This window comes from Labrus bergylta, chromosome 4, assembly GCF_963930695.1.
Source record: "Labrus bergylta chromosome 4, fLabBer1.1, whole genome shotgun sequence".
In the NCBI taxonomy this organism is placed as follows: domain Eukaryota; kingdom Metazoa; phylum Chordata; class Actinopteri; order Labriformes; family Labridae; genus Labrus; species Labrus bergylta.
This window is the reverse complement of record NC_089198.1, coordinates 2,687,577-2,705,387: the sequence shown is the minus strand read 5'-3', so window position 1 is coordinate 2,705,387 and position 17,811 is coordinate 2,687,577. Positions and strand designations below refer to the sequence as shown.

At 47.3% G+C, this 17,811-nt stretch overlaps 1 protein-coding gene across 1 annotated transcript in view; it reads right to left on the bottom strand.

Annotated features, from left to right (window-relative positions):
• Window positions 1-17,550, bottom strand: part of rasal2 (RAS protein activator like 2) — a 77,558-nt gene extending 60,008 nt beyond the window's left edge. The window contains 1 exon segment of the mRNA XM_065953469.1: window positions 17,012-17,550. Within this exon segment, the coding sequence (XP_065809541.1) occupies window positions 17,012-17,138 (127 nt within the window). The 5' untranslated portion in view covers window positions 17,139-17,550.
• Window positions 17,551-17,811: the final 261 nt, after the last annotated feature.

Genomic DNA, 17,811 nt, shown 5'->3' with positions numbered 1-17,811 from the left:
CCGACTCGCCGCCTGCACCGGGTTCAGACACGGACCTGAAGTAGGGGAAGATCCTGCGTAGAGACATTGTTCTGGATTGTTCTTCATGGCCTGAGGTGGACTCTGGGGCCGGGCTGGACCTCTGGAGCCCAAGCAGCCGCAGACGAGGAGCCTCTCTGTCGTGGCCTTTTCCCTCAGGGGCGGCCATCTTTGCTGCCCCCGGTGCCAGGCAGGCAGAAGTCCTCCACCTGTACCTGTCCAGGGGACGCTCAGGAGCCTGCTGGGGGTCTGACTGCTGCCAGCGCTTCCTGTAATGGTGCCAGCGGTACGAGGCCTCACATGACCCCTGGCGGCCGTCAGGGGGGCGTCGACTGCCACTCATGCTCTAGAACACGCCAACTTCCTCCAGGCAGTAGCGGCGAGCAGATGGAGACCTCCAACACGGCGGAAACAGCTGGTACGCACGTGGACAGCTGAGCTACATGTTTCCCCTCCGACGACTGGTTTGTGTTCAGAGTGACGACTCGTCAGGTCGTCTTCATGTGGACGGAGAGCGAGTTTGAGCTTCTTTCTCAAAGAGCAGGGGACCGTCTTCCTGGGAGGAAGTGAGCGTCAGATGAAGACAGAGTTTCTTTAAAGCCGGCCAATCAGGTCTCACCAAACTCTAAAAGCAGCAGACTGTGGTTTCCCCCTGTACACGCTGAAACTGAAACCACACACTCACTTTAGTCTGCCAGGCTTCGTGTTCGTTTACCAACCGAGTCTGTGTGGAGTCTTGTTCTGTGAGACGAACTGACCGATGTCAAGCTTTGTTTGGGAACAAATCAGCATTCTGTCAGGTTTCAGGACTGCTCTTATTTCAGTGTGCTGCGTATAGACATAAATATGGCTGAGTTACCCTCTGATGCATGAAAGTTTTAACATTTAACAAAGAGGAAATTCTGAGAGAGAATCACTGCATGTACAGTATAACCTACATTTGAGAGATATTCCGGTTTAATAGCAACTTCCCCCTGACACATCTGGTATCTTTGTAAACAGTGTCCTCTCTAGTTTTAAATAAAGTTAAGCAGGTTTGAATAAAGCTCAGCTGCACAGTGAGGGTTCTCACTGACTGACCAGCAGTGGATTGTTGGGGTGAGGAAGGTTAAATCTCTGAGCTCTCAGACCTCTGGGAGCTTATGAATATTCCCAAACTTTAAAGGGAAATCCCCCCTTGAGAGGAGAGGACACGAAAGGAGAGGAGAGGAGAGGAGAGGAGAGGGGAGGACACGAGAGGAGAGGAGAGGGGAGGAGAGGAGAGGAGAGGAGAGGGGAGGAGAGGAGATGACACGAGAGGAGAGGAGAGGAGAGGAGAGGGGAGGACACGAGAGGAGAGGAGAGGAGAGGAGAGGAGAGGAGAGGAGAGGAGAGGGGAGGAGAGGGGAGGAGAGGGGAGGGGAGGTTTTGGTTTTCAAAATACCTTTTATTTTACCACTACCAGGAGAAAATTATAACACTGTCACATCATCACTCAGATCAAGAGAAGGAAATAAATAAATAAATAAAAAATAAAACATAAAACAAAACAAGTGCAACAAAAGTCACAACATCAACAAAAACAACATTTACTGCATCAAAAATGAATAATCAGCTCTCCATCCCCACCCACAGAGCACAAAGCTTCTTCCACAGCCCATACACTATTAAAGTCTTGCACATTGTCCATCATTTGATAATAGGCAAATTCTACCTTTAGTCTGGCCTTCAAAAGTCCCTCCAGAACCAGCACCGGTTCCACACAGCCAGTACCCTGAGCTCGGTTCTTGCGTGTAAGCCAAATGGCCAACTTAGCCGAGCCAGATAAAAAGTTCATCAGTGTATGTACAGTCTTTTTCTTTGCAGAATACTTTGGCCCAAAAACAAACACTGCATAAGAGAAATCCTCCCCGAGAGCTTCAAACAAGCTTTTCATAAGGACAAACAAGAGTGAGAGCCTGGGACACTCAACAAACAGATGAGACAAAGTTTCAGTTAGTGAACAAAACAAACACTCCTCTCCCACCCCTGGATCAATGTGCGCTCTGTATCTGTTCGTGGCTATACCCCCATGCACAACTCTCCACTGGAGATCTGCTGTTCTCTTCTCAACAGGCAGCTTGTACAGGGACCGCCAGCTGCCTTTCGGGGAAACCTCCGGGCCAAAAAACTCGATCCACCTCGACTCTTTCACTCCCGACAGACCACGAAGATGTAGGACCTTAACACAGGACTGATAGAGTGCCTTTTTCCCTGCATCCTGGAACTTTCCCAGAACAGGAGTACTAAAGGACAGCAGTCCACCTCCTCTTTCCTGCCACTCCCCGACATCTGGGGTAACAGACAAAGATGGGAAGCTGTATTCGCCCTCTTCACTCCACTGCTCACACAGATTCTCAATGTTTAGAAATGTCACAAGTTTTACTGGAAGTGCAGCCAAGACTTCCTCCACCACTCTTTCAACCACCCGGCTGGAGGTGATATTGGTCCTTTCTTTGAGGGCGTCCAGGGTCAGTCTTACCAGGTGACCCAGTTTTGTGCAGCCTGCCTCTCTGAAACTGGCCCGGAGACTGGCTGACTGCAAAGTTGGAGTCCTTATAAAATCATTAAAAAATAACGGTTCCTCAAAGATCCACATTCCCAGACTCTCAGTTTTTTCCCTTTTGAATGTGTACATTTTCCATGCCTGCATTACAGACATATAAAAGGATGTTAATCCAGTGAGATCCACCTCCTCAAGCTTTAACAGAAAGAGCTGCTTAGTGTACCCCAGCCGTCCAGCTCTCCTCAGCAGCAGTCGAGCGATGTCCATCCAGCTGGGACCACAAGTGAAAAGGAGTCTCTGTGCAGTCTGGAGTCTGAATGAGGCAATTTTTGACTGAATGTCTATAAGTCCATGTCCCCCTTCAGCCACCGGCAGGTAGAGGACTGCCGCCTGGACCCAGTGTTTGCCTGACCAGAAGAAGTCCAGGATGGCCCTTTGAATGTCCTCCACCAGCCCTCTTGGAGGTGTCAAAGCCACAAGTCTGTGCCAGAGAGTCGAGGCAACCAAGTTATTGACCACCAGAACTCTTCCCCTATACGACAACTGGGATAGCAACCATTTCCATTTAGACAACCGAGCGCACACTTTCTCCCTAACTCCCTCCCAGTTTTTACTTTTAAAGCCCTCGGTACCCAAATAAACCCCCAACACCTTCAACCCCTCCCTCCCCCACTCAAGTCCACCAGGCAGACTGGGCACTGCCTGGTCCCTCCACTCTCCCACCAATAAGGCACCACTTTTTTCCCAGTTCACCCGTGCAGCTGTTGCCCTTTCATACAGGGACAGGGTGTCCCGCAGACACCGAACGTCCCCCTGATTGGAGATGAAGATGTTTACATCATCAGCATAGGCAGAAATTGTAGGGGGACATTCAATGCTACAGGCCGCGGGCAAAGAAAGCCCGCTGAGCCGGTCCCTCAACCTGCACAGCAAGGGCTCAATAGCCAAGCTGTACAGCTGGCCGGAGATGGGACAACCTTGTCTGATCCCTCGCCGTACAGGGATTGGCCGACTCAACCCCGTCCCCATCTTCACCAAACACTGTGCATCCTGATACAACAAACCAACTAATGACACAAAACCATCCCCAAAACCAAAAGACCTCAGTGCAGAAAACAAATACGAGTGATCCACCCTGTCAAACGCCTTCTCTTGATCCAGAGACACAATGCCAACATTTAGATTATAGATTTTACACACATCAATGACATCTCTGATAAGAAATATATTATCCATGATTGTCCGGTCTGGAACACAGTAACTCTGGTCTTTATGGACCACACTTCCCAGAACGTCCTTTAGTCTGTTCGATAAAGCTCTGGAGAGGATCTTGTAGTCCGCACAAAGCAAAGCAACCGGCCTCCAGTTTTTTAACAATGCCAGGTCACCTTTCTTGGGGAGCAAGGAAAGAACTGCTCTCTTACAAGAACCAGGAAGAGACCCGGTCCTGCAACACTCCATTAAAACACTATGCAGGTCAGACCCAAGAATATTCCAGAACCTCTTAAAAAAGTCTGTGGACAACCCATCTATTCCAGGTGCTCTTCCTGTTGCCATCTGAGTGACAGCAGCAGTGAGCTCCTCCAGAGACAGCTCCCCTTCCAGAAGAGACCTCTCCTCCATACTGAGCTGAGGGAGACCCTCCAGGAGCTCCCTGCGACACTCCTGGCTGCAACTCTCTGCTCCAAACAGATCCTCATAGAACTGCATGGCATGACTGCTCATTTCCTTTGGATCAGCTGTTATTCGACCTCCTGGCAGTTTCAGACAAGTCAGCAGCTTTTTTTGAGCCACAGATCTCTCAAGATTGAAAAAGAAAGACGTTGGGGCATCCATGTCTTTGAGTTGAAGGAAACGACTCCGCACAAGAGCTCCCTTCACCCTCTCCTGCAGGAAAGAGCTCAACTCCATACGTTTCTCCTTCAGCAGGGTACCAGTGGTGGGATCCACACTCCCATTTAACCCCTCCTCAAGGTTCTTAATGTTGTCCTCAAGATTTTTAATGACTGTTTTTAATCTAGCAGAAGAGTGTGACGTGTACTGCTGACAAAAAACACGAATCTGAGCTTTACCAACCTCCCACCAAAGCTTCAAAGAATCAAACTCAACTTTTCTTAATTGCCACTGATCCCAAAAACACCCAAAGTTTTTACAGAAAACATTGTCCAGTAGAAGCTTGTTATTAAAATGCCAGAAGGACTTAGCCCTTTCACCTGGTGAAATAATCAGCTCCACACTAACAAAATGGTGATCAGTGAAGCCGACAGGCAGAATATTACAATGAATTAATCTGGGGTTGAGAGTTCTGGAGATGTAAACCCTGTCCAGTCTAGCTGCACACACCCTGTTACTGTTAACCCTGACCCATGTATACTGTCTGGATTGTGGATGTTTCACTCTAAATGTGTCCAACAAATCCAGGTGAGAGATGACAGTGTTTAAAGTCTGGGATGAATGTGGATGTGGCTCCTCTCCTATTCTATCCACGGTGAAATCAAGTGTGCAGTTAAAATCACCACCAAGAATGATCTGATCCTGATTATAGATCACTAACTCCTTTTGGAGGCGGGTATAGAAAGCTACCCTTTCAGCTCCATTATTTGGAGCATAAATATTAGTGAAGCAGAAAACAGTGTCCTCTATTTCTGCTCTTACAATTAAAAGCCTTCCCTTTACAATTTCAGCACAAGAGACGATCTTTACATTTGCAGATGCTCTAAACAAAATGGCTACTCCTGCACTAAGGTTGGTGCCATGGCTAAGGTAGTTAGAGCCCTCCCACCATAAACCCCAATCTGTCTCATCTGATGGTGTGGTATGAGTCTCTTGTAAAAACAAGATATCAATGTTTTTCTGAGTTGAGATCTCAGAGATAAGGCCCCTTTTCTGTCTGTCTCTCCCACCATTAATGTTAAGAGATCCTATCTTAAGACTCCTCATAGAAAGATCAGAGAGAAAGAACAGACAAGTAGACACAAACAGGGAGCAGTAGAAGAAGAAAAACACCTTGTGATGCATGATCATTTCTTTGTCTTCTTCACACTCTTACGTCCAACTTTCCTCAGTGCGGTGATGTGCTTTTTAAGACGGAACCGTTTTTTCGCGTCCAGGAGGTCAAACCCAACCTGTCTTTTCAGTATGCTGACTGACTTTATGAACTTTTCAGTATCACTAAAGTAGTCACTTATTTTTACTGATTTGTTGTACGTTTCGTCCATAAACTGATTGATTGACTCTAAAGAATAAAGACCAGAGCCACTATTTGGCAAATCAGCAATGGATGCATTGTCTGACTCATAATCTTCATCCATGTCCTCTCCTTCACATGATGCCTGGCTACAACACACTGTCTTACCTTCCTTCAATGAAACATCTACAACTGCAGAACTTGTGGAATCTTCAGTTTTATCATTATCTACAGTCTGTGATTTTTCTGTAGCCTGAGAGCTGGTCGAAGCCACTTCTACCTCAGCCACGGCCTCAGCACAAGGCGCGGACGCGGCCTCCGCCCCAGGCGCGGACGCGGACGCGGCCCCGTCCCAGGCGCGGACGCGGACGCGGCCTCCGCCCCAGGCGCGGACGCGGACGCGGCCTCCGCCCCAGGCGCGGACGCGGACGCGGCCTCCGCCCCAGACGCGGACGCGGCCCCCGTCCCAGGCACGGGCGCGGACGCGGCCCCCGCCCCGGGCACGGACGCGGACGCGGCCCCCGCCCCAGGCACGGACGCGGACGCGGCCCCCGCCACATGCGCCACACTAACAGAGCTGCCCGCGTCAGCGGCAGCACTAGCCGCCTCCTGCTGTCTGTGCGGACACGCAAAACGTTTGTGTCCCACATCACCACACTCAAAACACTTCAGTTGTCCCGAGCTCGCATACACCATATAAGAAGCGTCACCGTGTTTCACTCTAAAGGAAACCTCCAGAGTCTGTGTGGGCGAATCCAAAAACATGAACACCTGACGCCGCAAAGATTGAACATGTTTCAGTTTGGGATCTTTACACCCTAGACTCACAGTTTTGAAACCACTCGCAAACTTCCCAAACCTGCGGAGTTCGTTCTCTAACAAGTTGTTAGAAATAAACGGCGGAACACCGGATACGGTGATCCGCGTAGAGGGAACCGACAACGGGGAAACCTGCACAAACAAATCCCTAATGAACACACCACTCTCAATCAGCTGATACACAAGAGGCTCACTCTTCAGAAAAACAACCACAGCCTTGTTCATTCGGGATGCATACAAGAGTTTATCATGGCCTACCTGTTCACCTGCAGCTAACAGAACCTCCTCCACGGTGACAGTACCGTTCGGAGGGACTATCCGAACTCCCTGTCGGAGAGTCGGAGGTGGCGTCTCAGCAGACGCCATTCCTCCCTCCAACCCCTCCAACGATCTGTCTTACACAGCCAACAACACTCAATACAAATATGAAAACAATCTGACCTGATCGTGCACTTTGAAAACAGTAGAAAGGATAGCAAACAATTCAATCTCCGCGCCACTCGCAACACCACCACCGTCACTCACACTCACACTCACACTCACCGGAAACCGGAAACCGGAAACGGAAACGGAAACAGGAGAGGAGAGGAGAGGAGGGGAGAGGAGAGGAGAGGGGAGAGGGGAGGAGAGGGGAGAGGGGAGAGGGGAGAGGGGAGAGAGGAGAGAGGAGAGGAGAGGAGAGGGGAGAGGGGGAGAGGGGAGAGGGGAGAGGGGAGAGAGGAGAGAGGAGAGGAGAGGAGAGGGGAGGGGAGGAGAGGAGATGACACGAGAGGAGAGGAGAGGAGAGGAGAGGGGAGGACACGAGAGGAGAGGAGAGGAGAGGAGAGGAGAGGAGAGGAGAGGAGAGGGGAGGAGAGGGGAGGAGAGGGGAGGGGAGGAGAGGAGAGGAGACAAGATGACACGAGAGGAGAGGAGAGGAGAGGGGAGGACACGAGAGGAGAGGTGAGGACACGAGAGGAGAGGAGGGGAGAGGAGAGGAGAGGAGAGGAGAGGAGAGGAGAGGAGAGGAGAGGAGAGGAGAGGAGAGGAGAGGAGAGGAGAGGAGAGAGCAGGATTCACTGAATGCTGATTCATATGTAAACAAGGAGGTTTGTCACTTTACATGTGAGGCTTTCAGCTGTCAATCATCCAGATTGAAGAATTCTTTTTTCACACATGCACTCCTGAACACTCTGAAACCTTCCTCAGTTGGTAGTTCACATGTGCACCTCACAGGTGGGAGACTCTCACTGTCGGGACATGACATACAAAAGATGATTTGATGTTTTTGCCTTTATCCTGCACTCAACAAAATGTGTAGAAGAACACCCTGCTCCTCTAAGTTCTGGTAGTTTCCCTCGTACTTATATTTGTTCTGCAGTTAAAGCAAACTGAGAAAACGTCCAAAACAAGTTCTGAAATGTGTCCTTCCGATGAACCTTTAACTTCTTCCCTTGTTTTGTATCTTTCCGTTCTTCTACTGTTCATGTTCAACTTCTAAACTGTTGTATCCTTTATTCTTTGTTTTGTCTTCTTCGTCTCCACGTCCAGGCTTGTAAGACACGTTGACCCGGCTGACCCACATGTCAGTATTTATTTGTTGGATAACGGACTTGGCTGGCGTCCAGCTTCGATGCTGCATGTAGGTCAGAGCTTAGATCCGGGCGAGCTAAGCCGAGGAGTCCAGGACCAGGCCAAGACCTCCTCAGTCAGCAGGGACTTGGGAATGCAAAGGGACGTCTTTTTAAGTCATTTCTTGTGACTGACAAAGCGAATGAAACTTTCCTTTGATGGAAAACACAGAAGAGCAGAGATTTGAATTTTCTGACGATCGTCTTAGAAGTCGGTCGCTCTGTCGTTTGTTTTTACTGATGATTCTCCGTCAGAACTACAGGAGAGTTTTTGAAAGTTGTTCTTTATACTGTAGCTAGATAGATAGATAGATAGATAGATAGACAGACAGACAGACAGACAGATAGACAGATAGACAGACAGACAGACAGATAGATACTTTATTGATCCCGAGGGAAATTCAAAGCATCCAGTAGCAGGTTACAAAGACGAACATGACATGATACACACTCCACATACACACACAGAGTCAGACATGATACACACACACACACCGCGCTGTGCTCCCCCGCTCGCTGGCTCTGCAGATCAGAACCTATATCAATGTCTGAAGGCGTAATGATGGCGGAGCGTCCTGGTGGCGCTGTTGTGTAATTGCACTCTGAACAGCGCTTCTGTGCTGTGGTGAAGAACTGCAAAAAAGTGACATCCAGTAGACTACAATCTAACAACAGAAGACGAGAAACTGTCGAGTTTTCTTTCTGCATTAAGCTTAAGCACCAAAACAACAGCAGCACGACGTGTTTCAGGTCGTATGATTGACATTGCACTTCCTGCGATGTGACAAATGCACATTTGCACATCAGTATTGAGTGTGTCGATGGTATAGAAACAACTCTGCGGATCACAGCCATGATTTAAGGAAACAACAAAAAGAGAGTGATGACATGAGCAGACAGAAACTAATGAGCTTCATCCGCAGCTTTTGTCTGCGTCTCACCGCCTTCTCCTGTGGATGGATATCTCAAAGAAACATGTAGGAAACAACTTGATTTAGAGAACAAGACGTTGCTGTTGAGCTGAAGCATCAGGACGTTTTGACTCCACAGAGGACAGAAAGGTGTAAAAACAACTCATTCACAGCTCTCAGATCAGCTGACGAATGTTTTCAGCCTCTTCACACCTGCAGCTTCACCTGGGAATCCCCCCGACGCTTTAACACACGGGAGTCAGAGTCAGGACTCAGCAGGTCCATGAATTTAGTCTCTCTAATCATTCACTTGTGAGATGATTAGACGTGGACTTTCTGCACCTGCACTCACTTCTGTATCGTCTTCGCTCTGAGTACAGTCATTTATGACGTCAGGAGGTGATTTATCTCGAGTTAAATGTGGGTGAAAGGTCAGTTCAGGTCCTCAGGTCTGAGACAAAACCTGAATCTGACTTCAGATCTGGAATCTGAGACATTTCCTGGAACAGGAGGTGTGACAAACATTCCTGCGAGAACAAAAAGGAAACAACAGCAGAGGAGACAAACCGGGACAGCGTGGAGGAGGTTATTCATCCGCGATGCACGAGAGCTGAAAGTAAAAAGAAAAAAATAAGAAAGAATGCCTCGGCCCTGCTGTTCCATTAGACGCCACTTTGTCCGCTCCATCCTGCCGGAAACCAGGAGCGAGACCCGGCAGTGGCAGCAGCAGCTAAAAATAACCAGCAGCCGTAAAGAGAGCCATAAATCAGCAGAGAGAGAGGGACACGGCCCTCAGGAATCCGGGGTAAATCTCACAAGTCTCTGCTGGACTACGTCACCGATCAGAGGACGGACGACGCCTCCAGAAAACAGACAGGAAGTTCAAACTCAGCGGAGGTCACTGTGAAAAACTCAGAGGTTACAAACAGCTCGACCATGACGTCAGAGAGAGAGAGAGAGAGAGAGAGAGAGAGAGAGAGAGAGAGAGAGAGAGAGAGAGAGAGAGAGAGAGAGAGAGAGAGCAAATAAAAGATCAACTTCAAGGAAATGCAGAAGTTGTCTCTTTCCTGATCTAAACAGAGTTACAATCAACAGTAATCCACCTTTAACTTCTTCGTAAAAACTTCAGTCCAGGAGTTTTTTAAAGAGAAAATCAGCAAGAAAAATCTAGATTCATGTCAAAGTCATCCTTACAGATTCAGCAGAAAAACACAAAGTCACACTCTGAAGCGTTCTGGTTGCTGTTTGTTCTTCTGCTGGCGTTTTGGCGGGGACCGATGTTGGCTGGAAAAGCCAAAGAGGCATAAGAGGTCGTTGAGATGCAACCCTGGACTCCACTGTCAGTGTTCTCACGTAGTTTGGAAAAGAGAAATAATGAAACCACAAAACACCGTTCAGAGAGAACCGGAGCAGGTGATTGACTCACCATTTCTAAGTACAAACACAAAGCCTGAATAGTTTAAACCTCATTAATAACGCCATTTAAAGGAGCAATATGTAACTCTGACACCTAGTGTTTAAAATGGGTACTGCAGTCTAAATTCTAAACATCATAGAGAGCTGTCTCCCCCCCCCACCTCACTCAGGTCACCATGTGGTGGACTCTGAAGCTTCAGTGTTTATCCAGCTCTGCATGGGTCTGTAAACCTTTCTGTGTTCTAACCTCTCTCCATTTTTCAAAAGCATCTCCAATATTGATCCTAGTTTGAGCACGTTTCTGCTCGTGGAGCTTATTAGAAACATGCAGAGGCTTTTTAGGTCGGGTACAATCACTTCTATCTGAACCACTTCTCTTGACCGCTTCCATCGCTGCAACACCTGTTGGTTTGAGTGTCTTAAAAGCTACCTTCTCTGGTCCAAACAAATCCAGAGCATTCAGGAGCAGAATCTAAAGTTAGAAGGAGGACATACTGGCTGCTGCATTGTTGTCAGAGAAGCCAGCACTTCAACATAGCATGTTTCCTTAATGATCAGATAGTAAGATACCTTTATCATCTCACTACACAGCTCACTGATTGGACCTTTAGGATCAAAACTGTCTGATGTTACAGACAACAGCTCACACAGCGTCACTATCAAGTTACAACTTCAATCAACAGCAGGTTACATCAGTGATCGTCCTCCTCTCTGTGCTAACAGCTCACAGCCTCTGTTTACCTCCAGCACAGTAATTTGATAACTTCCTGCCGCCTGCACAGACCTGATATCTGACCTCATGTAAACAATCAAACTGGTTCAGGGATTAAACTGGAAGACAAATCATAAACGGCTCTACGAACCTCTATAGAGGCAGATCTGCACATTCAGGACTCTGTGTTGAAGATAAACATAAAATACCAACGTGGATATCAAAATAAAACAACTCAAGTGGCAAAAGGTTTGATCAAATAATGAGGCAGGTTAGACTTTCAAAATAAAGCTTCATTTGATGAGAAGTAAAACAATAAATGGCAGGTTGTTAACTCAGTGAAATGTTTGGTGAAGTCAAACAAATGACTTGATTTAGAGAAACAAAAGGACTTGATTATGTTTATTTGAGACACAGAGGTTATGTTCAGCCACAGATAGAACTTGTTTATTGTTTTCGACTGGACTTGTTTTGTTTGTTTAAGATGGCTACACACTGACGAGTGAAGTCAGGCGGTTAAAGGCACGATTTGCAGGGCGCTGGTGTCGCAGTGGTTAGCGTGCGCGCCACATGTACGGAGGCTGTGGTCCTCCAAGCGGACGGCCCAGGTTCAAATCCCACCTGTGGCTCCTTTCCCGCATGTCATTCCCCTCTCTCTCACTCTCTGATTTATAAATTTATCCACTGTCCTATCTCCATTGAAGGCTCAAAAAAGCCCAAAAATAAACCTCAAAAAAAGAAAGGTGCAATTTGCGCCCCCATACCGGGGAGGGGCCTGATTTGAGGCATGTTTCAACCGATTATTTGTCAGAATAATCTACAAGTGGGTGGTGTCACTACGATTATTTACCGCTCCCTCTCCCGTGTTTTTCCACTGCGTGTCCTGAAATAGCCACCAGATTATTTTGGTCCGGAGAATCTGGACTCTTGTTTTTGTCTCAGAGGAGGAAATCCTGTCCCAACGCCCCCCCCCCCACCCCCACCCCATCCTGTGAGGAACTTTCCATTTCCTCCTTCGATCGGCCTCCATTGTCCCCGAGACCACGACACACACCTGAACCTGCTCACCTGAACCTGCTCACCTGTACCGCTCCAACATCCCCACAGAGGTTAAACCTTCCTCGTACTGCATCAAACAGAACACTGGGCGGATTTCACTGTGACGACTTTCGGTCATTTCCTGTTGTCACATTCTGGTTTAAAGGTCCCATATTCTTCTTTATCTGGTTTTATCTGCTCTTTAGTGTGTTTTCTAAGTGTCCTGTGCATGTTTAGTCACATCTATGTGCAAAAATTCAAAGTCCGCGGAAATATGGTTTCTCCTACGTCCTCCTGTTAGCTGTAGCATTAGCTGCATGTAACGCTCGGTTCTAGCCCCCCTCGATAAAAATGTGTCAGTCCGACGTCATTGTCAGTGTGAGATCACTGATCTAAGCCCATTGGCTTGTTGTGGCCCTGCAGCTCAAGTTGAAATTTCCGAGAAGCGTGCTGACCAACTGACCAATAACGACAGAGCGGATCGGCAGACCAATCAGAGCAGACTTGGCCCACGTGGGGTCTAACAGTGTGGGCTCAACAGAGTGCAGCTGACGGACTCAGAGCGGAGAGGGAGCAAGGAGGAGCAGTACATGAAGACAGACACTTTTTTAGAACTTTATCTATTGTGAACGTACAAAAGTAGGAACATAGATTAAATATACAAACCCCAAAAAAGGCAGAATATGACCTCTTTAAAAGTTCTGAGAAGTTACACAGATACACAAAGAGCATGTTGATGTCTAATATCAAACCATGACCATAAAAGATGAAAGGTTACTTTTGCTGATGATTATAAATTACTTAGATTTACCCGACGTCACTCGTTCTTCTCTTGTAGTTCTAAATTTACTGAGTCATTAAGGATTACGTTTGCAGACATACCAGCCCGTTTCACTGCTGCAGGCTCAACAAATCCACTGGAGACTTACTAAACCTTTTCTTCCCACAGTTTTAGTCATCGAGACTCTAAAATGCGTATAAAATATGACAGCTGGGATGTGTGATTATGCCCCTTATTGTAGCTTAAACTTCAGGAATAATCCACAGTGTAACATTTAATTATCATGATTTGTTACTAATGGAAAAAAAAGAAACGGGAGTCAGGTGGTGTGTCACACATCTGTAAGAGCTCCTGCTTCATATTTAAAGAGACAGGACACGATTAAATCAGTCAGAAGATGAAATTATACAACATATGTTCTCATGTGACTCTGAGCTGACTGAGCTGTGGGGGGTGGGGAGGAAAAAGCTTCTGTCTGCAGACAACTTTAATAGGCTTATATACCACGGCCTTTCTCCCTGGATTATTCTCCGTGACCACGCTTTCATAGACGGGATTACATCCACTGCAGATTATTACAGCTGGAGGTGATCATTGACTCATCTCTCCGGCTTAGACAAACACAAGTCAAAAGATCAATAACAGCTTCATTAGAGCGCAGATTGATTCTCTGTTTGTGTCTGAAAGAGCTGCTAAGACGTCCTGAAACCGTTATCTGACTCACATCCATCTGAAACATCTGACTCTGATTAAGACTGTGAATCCTTCACATAACCAACCACTGAACGATTATTTCCACCAACAGACAGTTTGGTTCTCGAAAAGTCCGACAAGAGCTCAAATTGAACAAATACACAGATGACATCACACTGGGGTTAAGGGAAAACTACAAACTGTTACAAGGTAAGATGTTGGAAGGGGCATGTACAATCATATATATTTAGTATTCTCATCACTAAATCAACAAGAACTTGATTACTCCCATTTACATTTTTAAGGGTTGTGCACGTCTGGTCGACTAAACATTTAAACGCCATCACCATCGGAACAAAAATTACTAGTCAGTAAAAAGGCATTAATAATATTTCGGGCCTCGATATCGTTCAAATGTTGACCTCAAACTGCAACATTGCTGCCCACCACTAGCTGGGGCTGTTGCCAAAGACTGCCTGTAGGTCTGGATAATGGGCCTGTGATCCGCACTCTACAACCAGGATTTAAACAAGCACAGGTAACAGATATGATCTCGTAGGGGCAGCACAGTTTGGCAGTGTTTAGATCTATAAAATGGAGAAAAAGTTGAATGTAGGCGGTCTCAGGTTAATGTGGAGTGTTGTGTAACCACATTCAGCACAGACATGTGGATGTTAGGCTGCAGGGAGGAGCGAAGGATGTTGATGCTAGTGCTGCTAACGTTAGCCACACTCGGCAAAACAAATGACTGCGTTAACCAGCTGACAGTTTTGAAAAAATTGTGCTGAACTTTGATTGTTTTCTTTTCTTTACACGAGTCGCTTAAATGGAATTAACATTTCTGTTTAACCAACTTGGAAATATGTCGGCTGGGAACATTTGTTCATTGTCAGAAGTGGACCTTCCAGTGCCACGAGTCTGTCATAACAGCTATGTTGTCAACACTCTCGTAGATGTTGTTCTCCATGACGGTGGCTTGTACTCCAGGTCCACAAACGCCATCAACTCGCTGAAACCTTAATGTCAACATATCTCCAGTCAAGAGGTAGAGGATAGGTCCCCACACTTGCTTGAATGCCACAAAAAGTTGGAATTGATCACAGCGTTTTCATAAGACATATCTCCAATCACCATTTTGGTTATCATACGATGATTAAAGCAGTAAACCAGTCAGTGTGATGGTGATGACCATCGTCTGGTCCCCACCTCTGAGCTGGTTTAAAAGCATCACGATTCATTGTTGGATCAGTTCGAGGGCAGCGAGGATCTGAAGCCAGAGCAGCCGGAGTCCTGCCGGGTGAGATCACCGGCACAAACTGTCTGCTGACATCACACTCTGCCAACACCAAGAGGAGGGAGTGAGGGGGGGAGGGAAGGGCTGAGGGAGGCAGAGCAAACATCCTGACACAGAACTGCTCCCACAGATACCAGCGCCGCATTCAGGGAGTGTGGGAACAAACGCTGCTGCACCTTCTGTGTGTTTTCATTCTCAAGTTCCACAACAAAGTGGAACAGTAACAATCCACATTGATGCTGTTTTTTTTACTTTTGGATTTTGGGTGCATTATTGGCTGTTTGGTTTCCCCCTTTCTTATGTGTTACAGCGGTTGCCAATGATGGCAACCAAAGGCTGAGTTTTGGATGCCAGTTTCTCAACATGTTTGCCAATTGCAACCTGGCAAACATGTGACCCAGATACATACTGAGCAGGACATTTACTAACCATGGCAACAAAAAGATGCTCTGCGGCCACAAAGTTTTTATCTTAACTCTAAACCTTAAACGCACCATTCATGTGACACAAACATCCGAGCCACACTCACAGCATTACCGAACACTGCATCATCACGTTCCTCTGATTTATTTGTGTTGCTTTTGGCACAGGTGGACTTATCCTGATGATTACTCTCTGGTTACCAGGTCGAGTGTGTTCAGAGTGATGCTGCGCTACAGACAGCAGCCATGAATCACAGACTGGGCTTCACATCAGCAGGAGTTTACTCACATCAGTCACTTCCTCCACATGAGGAAGGACCAAAAAACACAACAACCTCGTCAGCAGACAGAGTTGACGGTCATGGAAAATCGTTTCAATAGCTCTAAGGGACTCTTTTTAAGTCTAAAGGAACTAAAATCCTTAAGAGGGACACTAGATTACAGCCAGACTTAGACTTAGAGGTCGGTGGAAAAGAAATGAGTCATTTTGTCTGCAGGTCAGTCAGTCTCTCTGAATCAATACGAGGTGACGTGAAAACTTCTGGTTGCGTTCCTTGATTTTATCGTGGATCATTTATAAATGAATGTTATTTTTCAAATGACCCTGACCCAAGCAGGACGGGCGATGGGTTTACAAAACCCATACTCTGCAGGAGCCCCCTGTCAGAGTGTAGATAACCACCGGGAGCCACTTTGGTCACCTGAAGTCAAGAGAACCACCTGGAGCAGCTCCGGTCACCTGAAGTCAAGAGAACCACCTGGAGCAGCTCCGGTCACCTCACAGCCTGCCGGTGGCCTCCATGACCTCGGCCGTGTGTCCGTAGTAGTCATAGTTACAACAGATGTCAAAATCTTTTTTTACTTTTTAATAAAGACACAAATCTGATAAGTTGGGTTTTTTTTTTACATTATAGTGAACACAAAGCAAAGAGACATAAAGTTTCCGGCTTCAACATCTATTGTAACTATGACAACCACCGACGCATTGGCCTCAAAGTCACCAGTTAACACGGTCGCTCTTTAAACTGAAACACCGGGTGGGGGCAGGTCTGACCCCTAACCCTCTCACAGTAACTCTCTCCACACTCAGGGTCCCCGCTCAGTTCTGATTTCTCTTCTTCCAGTGACAGGTTAGCAGATATGACAGGGACGTATCGTGCACATGCAGATGTATAGCACACATAACTACGTCAGCACTGCAGTTTGGGTATTATAACCTTATTTGTCCTCTTAAAAACCAGGCTATGTAAAAAAGTCCCGATGAGGACTAAAATATTGAAGTTGGTCTGGTAGCTGCTGGAGAGGTGCCAGTCCATTTCTCAAGCCCTGATGACCCTTTGCGTCATTTAGAGCTTTAAGGGACCTCTGAGACGAGATTAGGACAATGTTTACATCAATGTTTACATCAATGTTTACATCAATGTTTACATCATTTTCCATGAAAACTGGTCAACTGTTTTCCGGGTTTCCCAGGACGTGTGGGAGCCCTGTCACTACCAGGACACTCACCTTATGAAAGCACTTCAGTCGTGTGGGGTCACTTTAGTAACTTTTTCTGTGCTTTTTTTATTTTTTATTATTCTTACCGTAAACTCGGAGCCATCCCTGCTGCTGAGACACGGTGTCCACCAGGATCCGGTCCACCAGGGGGTCCAGGAGGCTCAGTCCTCCGCGTAGAGACTCCACGTCGCCCGCTGCTGAGTCCGTCTCCATATCCAAACCGGATTTTTAATAAAAACCAAACTTGTCCTGATAAAAGTGAGCCCTCCAGAAGTGAACGTGATCCCTTTAAATATGAAGTATTCACAAAGGGGGTAAAGTTAATCCGTCCCGGTGGCTTCAGTTAGCCGCTAGCTGAGGAAGCAGCCGGCGGAGGAGGAGGTCCGGGAGCCCGGCTGGCTCTCCCTCATTGTTCCGCTCTTCAAGGTTAGTTTAGCCGGTTAAAACTTCCAAAAAGCCGGGGTCCGGGATTAACGTGGAGCTCCTTGCTTTCCCGCCTCTGAAATATCCAGCCAGAAGCGGCTGTTAGATCCCCTGTGAGCCGCAGAAGTGAGCAGACTCCCGGTGTGGTCGGTCGGTGAGTATCCGGCTCGCTGCCCCTCTCGCTGCCACCGCTGCTCACACAGTCCCCTCCACGCCCCGGGTACGAGCCCGCGGGAGCGCGCAAGGTGTCGGGTTCGTGTCTGGACAAGCGAGAGCGCGCATTGTGAATAACAGAACGGACACAGGGGCGATTCTAGAGTCTGTTGGGGCCCTCCAACCAGTGCTCATCTCCATTATGTCCGGCAATTCATGCGACTACTTTCCTTCTCTCCTACAGACAGATACTTTTCCTTAATGTTTCTTTGTTGACTTTCATTGACAAACTTTGGTTTTCACAGCAATC